The following is a 19,781-nucleotide window of genomic DNA, read 5'->3' on the forward strand; positions in this document are numbered from 1 at the left end:
ATTGATAATCTACCCATAGTATATTTAAAGTTGATATTCAGGATCCTAGATAAATAACATAAAATTCACAGCTCTGAAGGATAAACCTTACTGTGGAAGAAAGGAGTAGATGGGGGAGGAAATGAGGCTTGCTTTTTTAGAAAGAAGCATTTAGAAGCATTTGTCTGACTTCTCCGGGTAAACCTTGCCAGTGTATATTGTTGACTCTGGATTATTTAGGATTAGTGACTGTGGACCACCTCCACCAGAAAAGCATGAGAGCTGGATTCTAACTAAATAGTTCAATTTGGACCTCCGAAATTAGATAACTAAGCATTAGGACCAGCCCCTAAGGAGTTACAAAAAATTAGTGTAGTGATTAGGGGCAATGCCTGGCATATATTCAGCCCAGTTTTATCCTTGACAGCACCAGGGGAATCCTTAGAGTATCCCTGATTGCAATCCTGGAGGCCCTGTGCATGCCAGGATGGCCTGAGAAATCCCTGGTACCACAGGACTCAAACAGCATCATACCCTCAAGCCTTAGTTAGCATCAGCCACCTCACAAGGATTTCAAGTGGGATTACTGGGCCTCTTGAGAATTGCTGGAGAAAATCATTGTCAGGACCAGGGACCAGGGAGATAGTGCAGTGGTTAAAGTGCTTGCAATGCACATGGCTGACCCACAGCGTTCTGTAAAATCTTCCAGGAGTGATGTCTAAGCAGAGAACCAGAAGTGACCCATGAACGCACCCCGGTGTGCTCCCCCCGCCAAAAAAAAATAAGACTAAGAAACAATACGCTGATGAAATTCAAAGATAGACATGATTTAGGATGTCTGTTGTGGGTAGGATTGGAGAAATAAGCAATTAATATCACAACTTCCTTGTTAGTACCAACCTCTGGTCCAAACAGGAGTGGATGGTTCCTGAGGAATGGAAAGAAACAACAACCCAGTTCTAGCAATAAACTAGTGAGAAAGACTATAAGCACAAATGAGCACATGAATTTTTTAATAGACACCTAAATTCACCTTTTTAACAACATAATTTGATAAAAATAGATGTATATGATTCCCTTTGTCTCAAGTTAATAACTGTTCTGATTTCACGGGTATATTCTAGGCTCCATCTATGCTCTTTCACAAAGCATCCTTTGAACACCTACTAAAGACCAGGTTAGGAAATGGGTCTGTAATTGTAACTCTAAAATTTTCATTCTTGTGAAAGGTACAGACAAGAAAATAGGACTACATAGTCATAAAAGTGCCAGATACATGAGTGTGTGTGTTGTTGTTGTTGTGTTGTTATGGTGGTCTAATGTATAGTTTGAAGTTGAGAAAGAGAAGCCCCATCTTTTCTTTTCCTAGGATTACTTTAGCTACTCAGGGCGGTTTAGGACCCCACATAAATTCCAGTGGTATTAGAGGGCAGAACAATAGTACTGTTAATAGTCTGCTTGTCTTGCACTTGAACAACCTGGATTTGATCCCTGGCATCCATATGGTCTCTCAGTCCCTCTAGCAGTGATACTTAAGCACAGGCAGGAGTAACCCTGAGCACCATGGGGTGTCACTCAAAAGACCAACAACAACAAAAAAACCTTCAATGTCAATAGTGTTTGATATATCCAAAAAAACAAAACAAAACATGCCATGGATACTTTTATAGGGACTGCATTGAATAATTCATTCAATCTGTACAATTGTAAATGGCAATAGTGTCATTTTGGCAATATTAATCCTTGCAATCCACAAACATGATATATGTTTCCGTTTCTTCCTGTTCTTTTTTATTTCCTTATTTGGCATTTCTTACTTTTCTTTGTATGTCTTTCTCTTCTTTTGTTATGCTAATGTATAGATACTTGATCTTTCTGAGCTACAATTGTTTATTAATAAAAACTACCTCTCCCAGTCATATAGAAAAGCGTGGATTTCTGTGCATCGATTTGGTAGCCTGCCCCTTTCCTATACAGGTCTATTGTTTTGAGGGCCTTTTCTTAGTCTTTGGGTTTCCTTATTATGGAGTCATCTGCATGGAGTGAAAGTTTTACTTCTTATCAGATATGTATTCTCGATATCTTTCTTTTGCTTAATTGATATGGCAAGAACTTCCAATTCTGAATTGAAAAGTACTGGTGAGAGTGAGCAAACTCGTCTTGTACCTGATAGTAGAGGGAAAGCTTAAGTTTTTTACCATTAACTATGTTTGCTGTGTGCTTGTAATAACTGACTTTAACGGTATTGAAAAGTCCTTCTACCTCTATTTTAAGAGTTTTTTTTAATCCCAAATGGATAATTGAATCTCATCAAATGCCATCTTTGCATCTCATTATATGAGCATATTACTTTTATATTTCCTTATATTGATCTGCTGTATCATATTGATCAACTTGCATATATTAAATCATGGTTGAATCTAAAATGAATTATATTTTGTCATGGTAAATGATCTTTTTGACATATTATTTAATTTGGTTTGCTAATTTTGTCAAGAATCTTTGAGTTCATCAGAGACATAGATCAGTAGTTTTCTTTTTTTTGATGTCTCTGGCTAATTTTGGTGATATTTACTTCATAGAAAATAGGAAGATTTCTGTCTCCTCAACTTTCTGAGTCTTAAAAGGATCAGGAGTAGTGATTTTTTTAAGGGTACAGAAATCATTAGTAAACCCATCTGGGCCTGGAGTTTTGTGTTTGGGAAAACTTTTGACTACATTTCAATTTAGTTGATAGAAATTGTTCTGTTCAGGTGCTCTGTTTTTTCTGGATTCAAGTTTGGAAGGTTACAGGAGTCAAAAAATTCATTTTTCTAGGTTTTCTAGTTTTATGGCATGATTTTTTTTCAAAGTAATTCTGGATGATTCTTTGAATTTCTGTGGTGTCTTTTGTGACATCTCCTTTTCACTTTCTAACTAGGTTTACTGTAGTCTTTTCCTGTTTGTTTTCTTTAAAAATAATCTGTTTTATGTTATTAAGCATTATGATTTACAACACATGCCCCAAGGCAACAGAAACTGAGAACTGATCAAGGTTGGGGTTAGGGCAGGGGTGCTGGGTGGTGGAGGAAAGTGGGCACTCTGGTGTGGGGGGTTGAATTGAAATAGTTAAGCAAGAATCCTTACCATAAACAGTATTGTAAATCTTGATGCCTAAAATAAAATCACTGTATCACTGTATCACTGTCATCCCATTGCTCATCAATTTGCTCGAGTGGGCATAAGTAATGTCTGGCAAGCTACCCATGGCACATTCAGTATGCCAAAAACAGTAACAGCAAGTCTCACAAAATAAAATAACAAAGTAAAAAAAAAGAAGAAAGAAAGAAAAGCTGTCTTATTAGGCTTAATCATTGAAAAGAATAGTAAGTTTTCCCAAAGAAACTGAAGTAAAAAGTAAGAACTGAAAACCAGATAGGAACAAAGACACTTTTAGCACATGAATTACATTTGTTGACTAAACAAAATGTCACTTTGGGGAAAATTCATAATAGAACAGTTTTTTTTTTTTTTTTTTTTTGCCCATACCGGGTGGTTCTCAGGGCTTACTCCTGGCTCTGAATTTAGAGATCACTCCTGATGGTGCTCAGGGAACCGTCTGGGGCACCAGGTGACCTCAGGACCATCATCTTACCACTGTACTATTGCTTTAGGCCAAATGGTCATTTAAAACAGGGTCCCCTTTATTTGTAGACATACCCAGTGTCAGTCATAGGATTTAAGGTATTCTCTGGACTAATCACTTTCTTGGTCAAGTTCTCTGCAGGACCATACAGCTGGCTTAGATTAAAACTCTACGAATATTTCGGGGAGGGGTTAGAATAGTGGAAAGAAGGAACTCAAGAATTCAGGAGTATTTAGAGTAGGGCTTAGGTATGGGTTAGAGTAGAGGAAAGAAGGAACTCTGTATGACTCTTAAAACTTAGAATACAGGAAATTCTGACTGTGACAGTGAGGATATACTGGGGTGTGAGCTGCTGGGAAACCACCCACAGGGCTACAGAGCTCACAGAGAAGCTTTTGCCAAGAGACAAATTTGACCCACAAGGTGTGAGCTTCCTGGGGTGCATCTGCTTGTCATTTTACCCATTAAGATGGTGTTGTAACATAGCTTCACAATAGCAAATCAAAGGAAGCCTAGTGATGTTGCCCACAAATACAATAGAAGTAGAATGGCTTAATTAGTAAAACATTAACTGGCAGGATTCCTATAAGTAAAAATGTACATATTTAAAGAGGCTTATTGTAACATTTATACCATTTATTTTATAATATACTAATTCAAATGTAAAAGTGGATGTAAATTACCAGAAATTAACATGCAACGTGAAGAAAAGTCCTTTTATCCTCTCTGCAACTGTAGCATTTGGCAGATTCAGGAATAAATAATCTTTTGTGGCAAGGGTATGCCTTATCAAACATATGCAGATCAGCACTAATTAATGCTAATTAAGGTTTCCTGTCTATCTAGTTGGAAAAACGTCCAAATGTTATGAAATCCAGTTAGTATGCCTATTACGCTAATTGTTTTATATGGGGTGGTTCTTAATTAAAATATGTAAATTGACCTTAATTGCTATATACTAATGGGGGTTCATGTTATCTCACTAAAAGTGACAAGATGGTGAGGAGGGGTACTTAAATGGCTAATTCTGATAAATCCTTAGCTAAATGACCTTTACTCAAAATTAATTTTAATTGGAAGTTGGCTAAAGGAACATATTCCTTCTTTGTTTCTTTTTTAGTTTTTAGGAATGCAAGAATGTTATTCTTTTTGTTCATACAGCTTTAGAAGCAGTTGTAGATTGTTAATTATACTTAACAAGCAACTTAATTTGACTGTTTACTGTTTATACTTATCAGGAAGTTTTTGATATCCTCATCTTAGTCTTGGGAAGAGCGTGTTCTCATTGAATGAATTGAAGTTAGTATTTAAACCTGCATTAAACCAGTTTGTGAGAGTATGGTTAAAAAGTAATGAGCTGTTAATACTAGTACATTTATCTTGACCAATTTATATTAAATTACTTTTTAGGAAAAATATTTTTCTTTAAATAAAATTAACTCTAATTGGAGTAAAAATTTGATTGAAAATACTTATATTAAGTAGACTGGAATAATATTATTACATTCTACTTATGCTTTTATTTATTATTTAATTGTAAACAAATTAAAATGTGCATACACAAACCAGTGTAAACTAATTTACATATCCTTATATTTTCAGTTCATTAATTTTAGTTATATGATATAGTTTAAATAAAGCTAACAAATATTTGCTTTCACTACTTCATGTGAAAATTTACATTTTAATAGATTAAAAGTTTTTTTATAAAGATGTTAAGAAGGACTTGGCAAATGTCATTATATGGAAATGAGCATGAAATAGAGATCATATTATTTTCTTTATCCTAAGTGATCTAATGTCTTTCCTCTTTCACCAGGACATTGTGACAAATGTTTCACCCAGAATCATTCGGGGTACCACCTCTGGCCCCATGTATGGCCCTGGACAGAGTTCCTTCCTGAATATTGAGCTCATCAGTGAAAAAACAGCCGCATATTGGTGTCAAAGTGTCACTGAACTAAAGGCTGATTTTCCAGACAATGTAAGTGTGATTTAACATCTAAAACAAAAGAATTGGCATAAGTTGGAAAATGTTTATTTAAACATCCAATTCATAGGCTTATAAATATTAATGTGCATAATATATTTTATTAAAGAATCTGCCAGTTGCTTTGCTGATGCATAGAAAGATAAAAAAGAAAGAAAAGCCCAAGAACTCATAAAATCTGCACAATGAGAGGCTTTGTTATAAATGGGTGCCATGTAGATGGAAGAAGTATCTACATAAGCAGGGGGAAGAGAAATGAAATACTCACTTTATTGGGTTGATTTTCATTGTGTAGGGCTAGTATTTATGAAGGTGATGACCTTAGGAAAAAATTGTAGACTATAAATCATTTAAAATTGAAACCTGAGGCAGGATCAGAATGCCTCTGTGTACTATTTCCTTATATTTTTCATTGGGAAATAATTTATCAAATGTTTTTAATACTCTTACACAAATAAGTAAGCTGTTTTTATAAAACATTCTTTTCTTTTCAAGATCTCGGCATAGATTATAAATGTAGGCTTACGTAAATACTATACCCTTTGTGTGTGTGTTTTATGTTGCTAGCAATTTTTTTTAATCTAGATAATACTTTTACTCCAATCTTTGATTAGAATTGTCCATAGTGTTATTCACTTACTTTTTCTTTTTCACCTCTTCTCACACTGGACATATATGTACACGCACACACATACACCTTTCCTCTTTCTCGCAACAAGATCAGGTCATTTTTGTTTTCTGACTATAGTGTTGTAGTTTTCTCTTAGTATTACACAATGAACTCTAGTAACATTATGTATGAAACTATTTGATTTTTAGAGAACACGTGTCACTTGAAAAACTTAGAATCACAAAAACAAAAAGTAATTACAGATAGAATCTTTGGAGTCAGAGAGAGAACTCAGTGGCCTGTGTACTGGCTTTTGATGGGGGAGGGCCAGGATTTGTTGGTTTGCAGAATCCCCCAAACACTGCCAGAGGCAACTTATTAGCACAAAACCAAGAGTATGCTGAGTGTTACCCCAAAACATACTAACAACCAAAAATAATATATTTATTTTAGTAATTGGTTTACGGGCTGGAACAATAGCACAGTAGTAAGGCATTTACTACTTGCATGTAATGGCCGCCTTGCATGCGGCCGACCTGTGGGTTCGATTCCTCTGCCCCTCTCGGAGAGCCCGGCAAGCTACCGAGAGTATCTCACCCACATGGCAGAGCCTGGCAAGCTACCCGTGGCATATTTGATATGCCCAAAACAGTAACAACAAGTCTCACAATGGAGATGTTACTGGTGCCTGCTTAAGCAAATCATAATGGGATGACAGTGATGACAGTGATGACAGTGAATTGGTTTACAGTGTGATAAGTATTAAGACCTATGCTAAGTACTAATCTGGTATAAAACCATAATAAGTAAAAGCATTCATATTCAATTCAGTCCATGATTATAAAGTTATAAATGCTGTTTATTTAAACAAATTATTTAAACAAGAGCTATAGATTCTGTTTGTTTATTTGAAATCTATTAATTAAACTTAATTTTCAATAACCTTTATTAATTTTTAATAAACTTGTGTTAACCTTACAGATACACTATGGTTTTGACTTAACAGATGACCAAACTAAGGCTTAACTAAGGTTAAGAACAGCCAAAGGTTACACAACTATTATATGGTAAAACCAGAATTTTAACTTGAAATTTGTTCTTAGCATCGTGCTCAGGTTTAATAATAGTGTTCTACTGTATAATACCTCACATTGCAGCATTATTTCAGGCCCTTATAGGATCAGGTTTAGCTTTTTAAAATCCATTGTAAGTACTATATAGCATGTAATTCCCCACATATTGTTTCAGTGGTATTTAAATTAGCCAGTTTAGCTGAAAAATAAAATAACTTGCCCTAGACAAATACTTTCACCAGTGGCTGGTCTAAAACTCACATGATATTTTCTATCTTCTGTTATGAAGAAGATAAGAGATCACAATATTGATCCCCACAGATTGACCAAAGTAGACAAAAACGCTGAGATGAAATCTTTGCCCTGTGATTCCTTAGCCAAGTAGAAAGAACAGCCACTTTTAAATGTTCTTTTTAATTTTCCCAGGAACAGTTTCCCGTTTCTTTGCTAAAGCAATGTGTGTTTTTCTTGTTTCTGATTTGTTCACCATTTAGATCGCATCCGTTATTACTACCTTTTGCATTCTTAGGAATAATTTTAAATTTTTTTTTATTAGTGAATCACCGTGGGGTACAGTTACTTACAAACTTTCACTATTGCATTTCAGTCATACAATGATTGAGTACCCATCCTTCTATCAGTGCACATTCTCCACCACCAGTGATCCCAGCATCCCTCCCACCACCCCCAGATCCTCCCCCCCCACCCCTCTCCGCCTCTGTGGCAGGGCATTCCCTTTTGTTCTGTCTTCTTAGGAATAATTCTTAATATTTTTTTCTTCAAACCAAGGATAACATTTTAAATACAATTAAAATGGCATTCCCATTTTAACCCATAAGAATAATGTGTGTGCACCTAGATATTACCATGCTGAGAGTAGAATGTTCCCTACTGTTTTAGAATTACTCTAATGCCAAACCCAATGATCTGAATAAAAGAAGGTGACCCTTCATTTTCCAAGTTTAATTATCACTCTCACTGGATTTTTCCCACATCATTCTCACGTGCATGGCTGCCACCTTTAATGACAGGGATCAGATAATTCCAGCTACTGTGGCAGCTTTAAGCAAGGGCTAACTTTTCTGAAAAAAAGAAATTGTGCTGTGGGACATTTTGATCAGTTAATATCAGCAGCTGGTATGCTGTTTCTAGAAACATTGGTCATCTTTCACGTTCTTCAAATACAAGGCATCCTGAAATATACTGTACAGATTTGTTCCTTAGCTATCAACACAGTTCAACTAAGCCTATAGTTTTGTTAGACTTTTATTTGACTTTCAGGATGTCCTTTTATGGGATTTAGATGTAGCATGCTGATCATTATAATGGTACTTTTCTACTAAGTTATCCTTTATTTCTTCGTTAAGATTTTGTGATTCTCATTATGACATGTACTCATTAATTAGAGCTTACTGAACTCAATTTTAGGCGAATCCTTTCATCTCACTGCAAAAACTGCAGAAATTATATAATTCAGGATTAGAAAAAAGTTTTTACCAAAAATTGCATTCTATATTTTGGTCTTCATGTCCTAAAAAATTAAGACATATATATGTACATATATTACATGTATATATTATTTGTTGCCACAAACATGGCTTTGACAACAGAATCTTAACCAAAAATGAAATCAACTTGTGAAGATTCTATAGAAAGGGAGTGATAACTTTTTTAGCAAAATTCATTTAATAAAAAGGATGAATATGGAAATATACTTCTGATATGCAGCTCTACTAAAACAGCCTGTCAGTTCATTATAGCTTAGCAGATAAGCACTGCTCACATTCAAGTTCAAATGACTCTGTAAAAGTGCTTCTTCCTCCGCATTCCTGTTTTGTTTTTACTTTTTGTTTTTGGACCACATCTGACATGCTCAGGGCTGACTGTGGACTCTGCAGTCAGGAATTTATCCTGGCAGTGCTCAGGAAACCATATGGGAGGCTGGGGATCTGACTGCATTTGGCTGTGTGAAAGGCAGGTGCCCTACTTGTTTTACTGTTGCTCAGGTCCAGTCCTCAGCATTCCTGATAGCAGTCTCCTGATCAGCAACTTTCAGAGACAGAGTTCTTGCCATAATGAACCAGGAGCTTCTTTGGCTGAGTCTTATGTCCATGAGCCTATAAACAGAACAGTGATTCCCAAAGAGGGAAATATCACCCCTGAGGGATGGTGGGGAAAGCTGGGCCAACAGGAGGGCAGTGGTATCCCCAGATGCAGTTGGACAGATATTTGTTTGTTCATTAAAAAAATGTTGATTTTCAGGCTGAAGAAATAGTTCAGTGTATAGGATACTTGCCTTGCACAAGGCTAACCCAGGTCATTCCTGGCAATCCCAAGCCCCTCACTGCAGAGTCAAGAAATTATGGTACATCCACACAGTGGAATACTATACAGCTGTTGGGGGGGGACTAAAGTCATGAAATTTGCTTATAAATTAATGGACCTGGGTTTGAGCAATAGCACAGCGAGTAGGGCATTTGCCTTGCACGCGGCCAACCCGGGTTCAAATCCTAGCATCCCATGTGGTCCCCTGAGCACCGCCAGGAGTAATTCCTGAGTGCAGAGCCAGGAGTAACCCCTGTGCATCACCAGGTGTGACCCAAAAAGCAAAGGAAAAAAATTAATGGACCTGGAGAGTATCATGCTGAGAGAAATAAATCAGAAGGCGGGAGATAGACATAGAATGGCAAGTTTGTGGGATATGAAAAAAAAAAAGAAAAGAAACTAGAGTATGAGACTAATAATCCAGGACAGTAGAAATAAGGACCAGGAGTATTGTTCCATGATTGGAAACCTGCCCCAAGAGCTGCTGGAGGAGAGGGGAGTGAGGTAGAGAGCGACCTCAGGATGATGAAGTTTGGAAGGGATCCCTCTGCATGTGAGATGTGCTGAAATGGGTAAGGACCAAACGTAATGGCCTCTCAGTATCTGGGTTGCGAACCATTATGCCCAGCAGTAGAGAGAGAGACAGAGAGAAACAAAGAAAGAGAAGTGCCTTCCAAACCCTATCATGAAGGCTTTGCAACTGTATCTCACAATGATTCAATTACAAAATAAAAATAATTAAAGAAAGATAAAATTAAGAAAATAAAAATTAAAAAGAGTAATTTCTGAATGCAGAGCCAGGTATAAAGCCTTGAAAAATGATGGGAGTGTCAACTCCCACCCCCTCACCATTCCACACACAAAAAATAAAAAAATAAAAAGGTATCTTTATTATTATTATTATTATTATTAGGGGGTCACTCCTGGCGAAGCTCAAGGGTTACTCCTGGCTTTGCATCCAGAAATCACTCCTGGCAGTGCTCCGGGGACCATATGGGATGCTGGGAATTGAACGTGGGTCGGCCACGTGCAAGGCAAACACCCTACCCGCTATGCTATGGCTCCAGCCCCTATTATTATTTTTTTTAATGGACTTACTAAGTAACTGGTTATTTGTTTTTTATTTATTTATTTTTTCCTTCCTACCAAAGAGGCAGTAAGCCAGGAGTATGTCTGATTCAGGATGTGGCATAAAACAAAATTCAATAAGTTATAAAGAATTACTGTAACATGGAAAATACTTTGAAAAAACAATATAATAATGAATATCTCCAGTAAATTACTAATTGGACCTCTAAACACTGCAGTTGTATATAATAGTGTCTTTGAGATATCTTCAGGAAGTCTACATGCTTTTCTTTGTTATTTGTTGGTACAAAATTAGTGTCAGTCAAAACCAAATCTAAAAAGAACAGTGCGTAGGGTGCTTGCCCTGCACTCTGAAGATCTAGGTTTGGCCCTCAGTACCATATGAGGTCCTGGAACTCACCAGAAATGATTCCTGAGAAGAGTAAGGAATAAGCCCTCAGCACCGCTGAGGGTGACTCCAAGACAAAATCAAAGTTAATGGCATTAATCTTGCTTCTATGACTTGTTGCTTTGTGATTAAGAAAATCCCATCATTTGCTTGGAGCTCAATGAAGTAGATCTAATTATTTTCCATCCAAGTTATTGTATCTGTAATCTGGCAAGGGTTGGATTCACTTAGATGAAAATCCTGTATCCAGTGGTTCTCAATTCTGAATATATTACAGGCCTCCGGGAAGCTTTAGAAAGCATATGTGAGGCACATTATGGTTTTATAGCTTCAGAAATGATGGCATGGATCTCTCTGTGTAGATGTATATACGTATGTGTGCACGTATGTGTTTTTTTAAACTCAATGACCAGTACAAGGTTGAATTCATTTTTTCTTATCAAAAAATTTATAAGACACACATATCTCATGACTCCTCTCTCTCTTAGGAGAGACACCCTAAGAATTTCCTTAGGGTTCTGCAGTAGAAGGACACCTGCTTTGTTACCTCTGAATTTCTTTTAGCTTGTCGAGTTTCTGATTCTGTCCATTTTTACTTGTTCCCATGCTGATTTATTTAAAATAAATTATGAAACTGCTAGAACAGATGTTGAAAAGAAGGCTAGTATCTCCCCAGGAACACTCTATCCTTTTTTTCTATTAGAGCTTAGATAGTGATTTCCTAATAGCATTCAGGAATTCTAGAGAATGTAGATACTTTGTTTCCTCTTTTCTTGATTTTTTTAAAAAGTTTCATTTAGCATACACAAAATAAAAGTTAAAATTGATCATAACTGGGGCTGGAGAGATAGCACAGCGGGTAGGGCTTTGCCTTGCACGCGACTGACCCGGGTTCGATTCCCAGCATCCCATATGGTCCCCTGAGCACTGCTAGGGGTAATTCCTGAGTGCAGAGCCAGGAGTGGCCCCTGTACATTGCCAGGTGTGACCCAAAAAAGCCAAAAAAATAAATAAATAAAATCTTAAAATTGATCATAACTGACAAATTTTTTAAAGATTTTGTAAGTGTAAAATCAAACTAATTAATAAGGTAGAAGATTAAGAGTCAGAGTGGATTTGCATCTTAGCCTTTTCTCTGTTTTGTTATTCTTTAACAACACTGGTATCAACATACCAATCTACGTCATAACTTAGATAACAATCTATGTTTAAGGTAGTCACAAATATTAAATGGAATGTGGTATACATGTTACTTTCTAGTCTGTATATAACTTATATTGTAAGTATATAACTTATAGTATATAACTTACATTAGCACCTAAATTATATTGTACATAGCTATATAATATAAAATTATAAATTATAAAACTATCATGTATATAATTTATATTGACACCTAAAATTATACTTCATGGACTACTTTGATGCATTTGGCCTTCATTCTCATGAAAAAACAAAATTTAAACTCACATGACTATCTGAGATGCACAATTAAAGGTAAAAATAAACTTTTACTGAATTTTATTTCCCAGTAAATTTTCAAAACATTTGTGACCTAAACTTAATTTGAAAGACACTGTTTTATGAATAATTACCAATTAAAAATTAAAGACAAATTCACTATGCCTTTTGGTGATTCTTCTCAACTTGAATTCATAATGTCAAATAGCATGTAAGGTCGAATGTTTTATTCATTATACTTCCCTGCTTTCAAATTATTATTTCATTTGACTTAATATCTTTCAATTAAAATAAAATTTAAATAATGACAGTAATTATCTTCATATAAATACAGGAGTAAAGAAAAATTAAAATATGTTGAATTCTGAAAAACAGGTCAGAAAAAAATTAGTTGGAATTCAACATATAGCTCATAGTTATATAATGAATTTCTGTCTTTGTGTTGTGAAATATTTTCTTAAGATATCCCTAATTTCTTAAAGTAAACATTTGGTACAACCTAGGTGTGTTTTAGATAAGATTATATTCCCATTCGAAGCAGTCACATCAAAAGTTCTTGTTTATTTATTTATTTATTTTTAATTTAAGGGTAGGAGTACTGCTGTTTATTCATCCACTTATAAAGCTGACTGAAGTGGCATGAACTCCACATCACTTTTTAAAAAAAAATTCATTGAATATCAGGGAGATAGACCATTACAAAACTATTCATGATTGGGTTTCATTCATACAATGATCCAACCCCCATCCCTCCACCAGTGTGCATTTCCCACCATCTATGTTCGTTGTTTTCCTCCCAACAACCCTCAATGCCACAGTCCCCCACCCCCAGCCTGCCTCTGTGGCAGGTTCTTTTCTTCTTTCTCTCCTTTTCCTTTTGTGCATTATGGTTTGCAATACAGGTAGTAAGAGGTTATCATGTTTGTTCAGGACGATTAGTATTTTTATTGGGAAGGTAAGGCTGGAGTAGCTTTTTAGACTGAGTGGCAGCTTTGGGGTGTGGACTTGGTGACTGCCGAGGCTTCCAGAAGTACAGAGAGGTGAGGGGAGGTAGCCCATCTTGTCCCGGAGAAAGCCTGAAGATCTCAGTCACAAAACTCACCTCTCCAAATTTTCAACAGGTTAATATTTTGGTGGTGTCCATCCCAAGATGGTGAGATCTGGCTGGGGCATGGCAGAGATTTTGGATTGTGGGAGCAAGTGGTTGCCGGGGTCTCTGCTTGTGCAAGGCACCAGGCTAACCCCCCTTCTCCAATTTACCTTGGTTTCTTCAGCTTTGTGTCATCCAATATCAACTGCAACTTTTGATCTCTTACAATTTATTTATGGGTCTCTGAAGCAAGATTGAAAGATGAGCATGTATAGTGGACCCAGAGGTGGTTCGTGGGTGTGGTTCCCACATACCTAACTTTTGGCAGTTTAATTTCTCAAGAAACTTGGTCCAGAGTTGTTGGGGTCCGACCAGAGGTATAGCAATATTTTGGGGGCATCAGGAAGCCTGAAGATACCATCAGTCCTCACCCCGTGGGTACAGGTTGACCTACTGACAGCATCGAACCCTCATGAAAAGTCTTATACAAATAAATAAAACAATCTAAGACCTAGAATATCTGTCATTAAAGACAGTATTTTATGTTTGATATGGTCATTGACATGATAAAATGCTTTTTTGTCTATTATTGACCCCTAGAAAGTTTTAAGTCACATTATAGGAAACAGATGTCAGGCAGAACCCAGGTTCTCCTTGAGTTGAGAAGATAGAGGTGAGTCTAGAGATAAGACGGTGGCAAGAATCCACTAGAATAGAAACCCCCAGAGATGTGCAAAGAACTTCTGTAGTGTTCAGCAGAGTACATCACTGCATGCATTCCCATTGCAGAACATTGCAATAAGTTGGTAGAGACTGCATAAAGAATTTTGTGAATGAATGCAGGGACACATTTTTTAGTTGTTACAGAAGTCTGGGACACTGACTCTTCCTGCCAGGCAGAATAAACTACTTCATGGTTCACAATCAACTCTAGGCTTGGCTATGCATGATCATGTTGAACAAATTTTAAAAAGCCAGAGGGGGAGGGTTAAAATATTTCCAATGTAACTGAAACCCAGAATAAAACTCAAGAATATTTATAAGAATATGTAACAAAGCACATAAATTTCACAGTGCCTGACATCCAATTGAAACTGTTCAGTATGTGAAGGAATAGGAAAAATCTATCCTCAAACTAGAGGAAAGTTAATTATTTCAAATTAATGAATGGATCTGATGTACAGTTGGTAAGTTGCTTGTCTTGGATGCAGTTGTACCTGGGTTATATTCCTTGCATCATATATGATTCTTCCAGTCTCACCAGGAGTGATCACTGAACTCAAAGCCAGGAATAAGTTCTGAGCATTGTCAGGTGTTGCCCCCCACAAACCAAAATAATAATAAAAATAATAATGATAAATTAAGAAAATTAAAAATGAATAAAACTCTACCAGATTAATACAATATTAGAATTAGCAGTGTTAGTGTCTGGGGTTGATAATTTCCCCCTCTTAATCCACACAAGTAGTTCAGCCAGTAATGTAACACACAAGCGGAGTTTATTAAGCCAGCTAGCTAGGGTCAAGCCTATTCAGCCAGTAATGCAACACAAAAGCGGAGTTTATTAAGCCAGCTAGCTAGGGTCAAGCCTATTGGCACGTAGGACCAAGTATGACCCCAAACAAGGGAAAAGCTGCTAGTTTCATAGTTATTGCTTATATCACAGCCTGCATTTACAAATTCAAACAGAAATGAAAGTGAAAACTGCAAGTTTCATCACTCATCCCAAACAGTACAAACAGACAGTTACAGACAGGTCACTTTGACATGATTCAGAACATCCTGGCGGTTGTTTGTCCCACCCATGTCTAGGTGGCTTCTACAGATATTTGGCTAGCGGTGATGAAACTGTTTGCCAAGGCCGAGTTTCCAGCCCAGTTGACCTTCCCTCACAGATGGCCAGCGGGGAGAACAAAAAGTTTAAGTAAAACAAAACGTGAAGTAGGAACCAGGCATGATGGAGTTGTTCCTGCCCTGCTCCATGTCTAACAGCAGTATGTCACATTAAAAGTGTATTGCAAATGTTCCAAATGTTCATAAAAACTATATTCTGGGGGCTGGAGTGATAGCACAGTGGGTAGGGCGTTTGCCTTGCATGCAGCCAACCCTGAGCACCGTTCTTGAGTTCACAGCCAGGAGTAACCCCTATGCATTGCCGGGTGTGACCCAAAAAAGAAAAAAAAACAAAACCAACCTATATTCCAAATGTTCAGAATATTAAAAAAAAGCTAAGACATGGAATATAGATAAAAGACAACAAACTGCAAGTTATTAATAGTATTTTTTGTTTATTTTGAGGGCACCTATACTCAAGAGGTGCTCAGGACTCACTTACTGACTCTGTACTCATTGATAATTCCTGGCCAGACTGGGAACCTGTCTGATGACAGGTACCAAACCTGGGTCTGCTTTGTGAAAGGACAGTGATAGTAACAGTATTTTAATATCACTACTACTGTTAGAAAAATAGTATTTTAATGTCACAACACTAATATTAAACAGTATTTTAATATCAATACCCTACCTGATTGGCAGAGCCTGGCAAGCTACCTGTGCGTATTGGATATGCCCAAAACAGTAACAATAAGTCTCTCGATGAGAGACATTACTGGTGCCCGCTCGAACAAATAGATGAGCGACGGGATGACAGTGACCTTACCTGCTGAAATATTAATAGTATTTTAAAGTTCCACATAACAAATGGTTAATAAACCTGAAAACAAATCAGTAAGAATGATCTAATGTGAGTAAGAGAGAAAAAATGAATCACCACTGTCTGTAGACAACTTCAAGTAGTGTATCATGTGTTTGAATTTTCAGAATCTAAAGAAATAATGGCCCAAACTTTTCCAGTTTTACTGGAGTCTACCAGTCTTACCCCCTGTCCAGCCAACCAAACACACACACACACACGCACACACACACACACACACAATCTACAAAAATGTAATCCCATGCTTTAACCAGAAAAAAAAGTATTTATTTTATTTCTGTTGTTATTTTTTTTTAGCTACACCCAGCAGTGCTTACAGCTTATTCCTTACTGTGTGATCAGGGAACACTCCTGTTGGTGCTTGCAGAATCAGATGCAGTGCTGGGAGTCAAACCCAGGTTGGCTGTGCACAAGGCAAGCACCTTACCCACTGTCTTATCTTGCCAGCCTATCAGAAAAAATAATAAATTATGACACAGATAGAAAGAAATGAAGCAGTGTGAAAATAAAATAAAATCTCATATTAGCACCAGTCTTTATAGACTGCTTCATGTTCAAAGCTAAGAACACAACCATAACAAAAAGAAAACTTCATAAAATGACTGGACTATAAATTTATCCAGAAATAATAACAACCAATGCTTTTATGCTTAGTAATGAAACTTCAATATTCATAAAGCAAACATTGAGTAGAACTACATCATCTCCATAAGGATAGATTTTCCATATCAATAATTAATAAAATAATAGACTAATGAAAATTTGAAAAATTATCAGGTTGTCTAATTGTCTAATCATCACATATAAGATATGACATTTTCTAATGAGAACACACCATCTTTTCAAATGCACATATAAAAAAATAGTAATTTCAGAGAATTCAAATATTCCAAAATAAGTACTTTGACTAGATGAGACAAAATAGTAATCATTCATAAAATATGTTTGAAAAATTTCAAATACTTAATAGACACATATATGTACATCTATATATAAACACAAAAAAATGTGTAAATAATCCTTGAATCAAGAAATTTCAAGAAAACTTGAAAAGCACCTTGAACACAATAAAAATTAAAATATATTTATAGTAATATGTGGTTTGCTACAAAAGCAATACTGACAAGAAAGTGTATTGTAACAAATGCATATATCAGAAGTGAAGAAATTCACCAAGTTAAGGACCACAAATTCAATAAACAATATATGAATAATACAATGAATCATAACAAAATGAGTTCCTCCAAGGAATTCCAGGAACATTTGAAAATGTGCAATTTGTGTGATGCAAACTAAATACCAACAGCAAGAAGTATTAATTATATGACAATCTTGATAAACCAAACAAAAAGAAACAAGATTTGAAAAAGTCCCAAAACAGATTCCTAAATTTAAAGTGACTTCATCAAACTAAGCATAATTGTGTGTGTGTGTGTGTGTGTGTGTGTGTGTGTGTGTGTGTGTGTGTGCGCGCGAGCACGTGCATATGCTGGGAATAAAACCCAGGGTTTTGATCTGATTTTAGACTTAAAAACCAAAGAATAAACCCTGTATCTGACATCAAAATTAATGGTGAAAGACTGAAGTTTTCTTAGATTCATGTGATAAGTATAAATTTTCATCTTTTTTCCACATTGTATTAGATTGCCTCTGATCAATAAAAGAGAAAGAAAATGAATGAAATAAAATGTGTGCAAAATGCAATGAAGAAATAAACCTGTCCTTATTCACAGGTCACATGAAGACTCTGTAGAAAATCTAATGGGGCAGGGGTTAAGAAGAAAATAGAGAAATGAAATATAATTTATATAAGAAATATAATTAGTTGTATCAGTGAAAACCATTTGATTTTAAAATGAAGACTACAAACCTATGAATCCTGATTCTATTCCTGGCACCATATGTGGTCCCCTTAGTAACACCAGAAGTGATTCCTGAACACAGAGCTAAGAGTGAGCCTTGAAAGCCGCTGGATATTACCCTTAAACAAAAGTTATTTATAGTTTTGAAACTATATGTTGCTAGCATACATAAGCTAGCAACATTTAAGCTAAAATAACTATAGTATACCAATAGTCAAAAATATAAGGATAAATATGACAAAATAAAGGTCATGAGCACCCAGAACTATAATATATTGTTGATAGGAATGAAACAAAATAACCAGTAAGGTCACCGTCAATTAAAATGTCAAGGTTCTTCATGTTTCTATCAGTCCAAGATTATTATAATAGCATAAAAATTAGAATTTTTGGAATAACATTAAATAAAATAATTCTAAAGTTCTTATGGAAATACAAATCAATTTAGAAGGAACAACTGTTTGATTACAAAACATTTAAAAGGAACAATACTCTGATTACAAGATATTTTTAAATTACAGTAATGAGGACATGGTGGTAATGGCATAATAGAGTTAGAGAAGATGAATGGAGCAAATGTCCTGTTGGAGAATTACCCACAAGATAGTTTTATGTATAATTCTTTGTTTGACAAAGGTTAAAAAGGGAATTCAGTAGATAAACGTGGTGTTTTCCATAAATAGAACTAATAAAATGATGTAATCAAAAAGGCAAATATTGACTTGTATCTGATATGATTTACAAAAATCAACTGAGAATACTTGTAAACCCATATTAAATAAAAAATAAAATTACATAACTTCTTCTTAAAGATAGAGGATAAAGAGACTTGTAAATCTAGGGTAGGCAAAATGTTTTTCAGATATATACCAAAGGTACAGTTATTAAAACCAAAAAAAAGTAATTTTTCCAAATTAAAACTCATAGTTCACAAAATTAAAATATGAGCCACAAACTTCAAGATAATATTTGCACATGATATATTTGATAAAGTAATTGTGCTCAGAATATTTAAAGATTTTTAAAAACCCAGTAAGAACAAACAATCCTCCCCTCTTTTGAGCATAAAATTTGAAGAAACACCTCACCAAGGAATACTATGAATGATAAATGAGAGCATCAAACTGTGTTCAACATCATTAGTCATAATAGAAATGCAAATTGAAACCAAGGTGAGATGCCACTTTTATACATATTAGAATGTCTAAATTTTAAAGGACTGATCATACCACAGATAGCAAGGATATAGAGCTAAGAAAACTTTCATACATTTGTTGTTGATAAAATCACTTTGAAAATATTTTGGTGAGTAAAAAGTTCAACATACACATAACAAGTGGTCCACATATTCTATTTTTAGATATTTATCTGAGAAAAAGCAGAATGTGTATCTATTCAAGAACTTGTTACAGAACGTTTTGACAGTAGTCTCATAATGCCACACAACTATGAACTCAAATATCCACCAATGGCTTAATTTTAAACACATACTGGTATATACGTAGAGTGAAACATCACTTACATTAAAGAGGATAAATTTTTGGTAAATATAATAGTGTGGGATAATCTCAAATTA

General features: G+C 35.6%; 1 protein-coding gene across 1 annotated transcript in view; it reads left to right on the top strand.

Moving 5' to 3' along the window:
- DPYD (dihydropyrimidine dehydrogenase) overlaps positions 1-19,781 on the top strand; it is a 980,594-nt gene that overhangs the window by 556,725 nt on the left and 404,088 nt on the right. The window contains exon 14 of the mRNA XM_055145227.1: positions 5,424-5,588. Within this exon, the coding sequence (XP_055001202.1) occupies positions 5,424-5,588 (165 nt within the window). The remainder of the gene's footprint in view (positions 1-5,423; positions 5,589-19,781) is intronic.

Source organism: Sorex araneus, chromosome 8, assembly GCF_027595985.1.
Source record: "Sorex araneus isolate mSorAra2 chromosome 8, mSorAra2.pri, whole genome shotgun sequence".
NCBI lineage: Eukaryota > Metazoa > Chordata > Mammalia > Eulipotyphla > Soricidae > Sorex > Sorex araneus.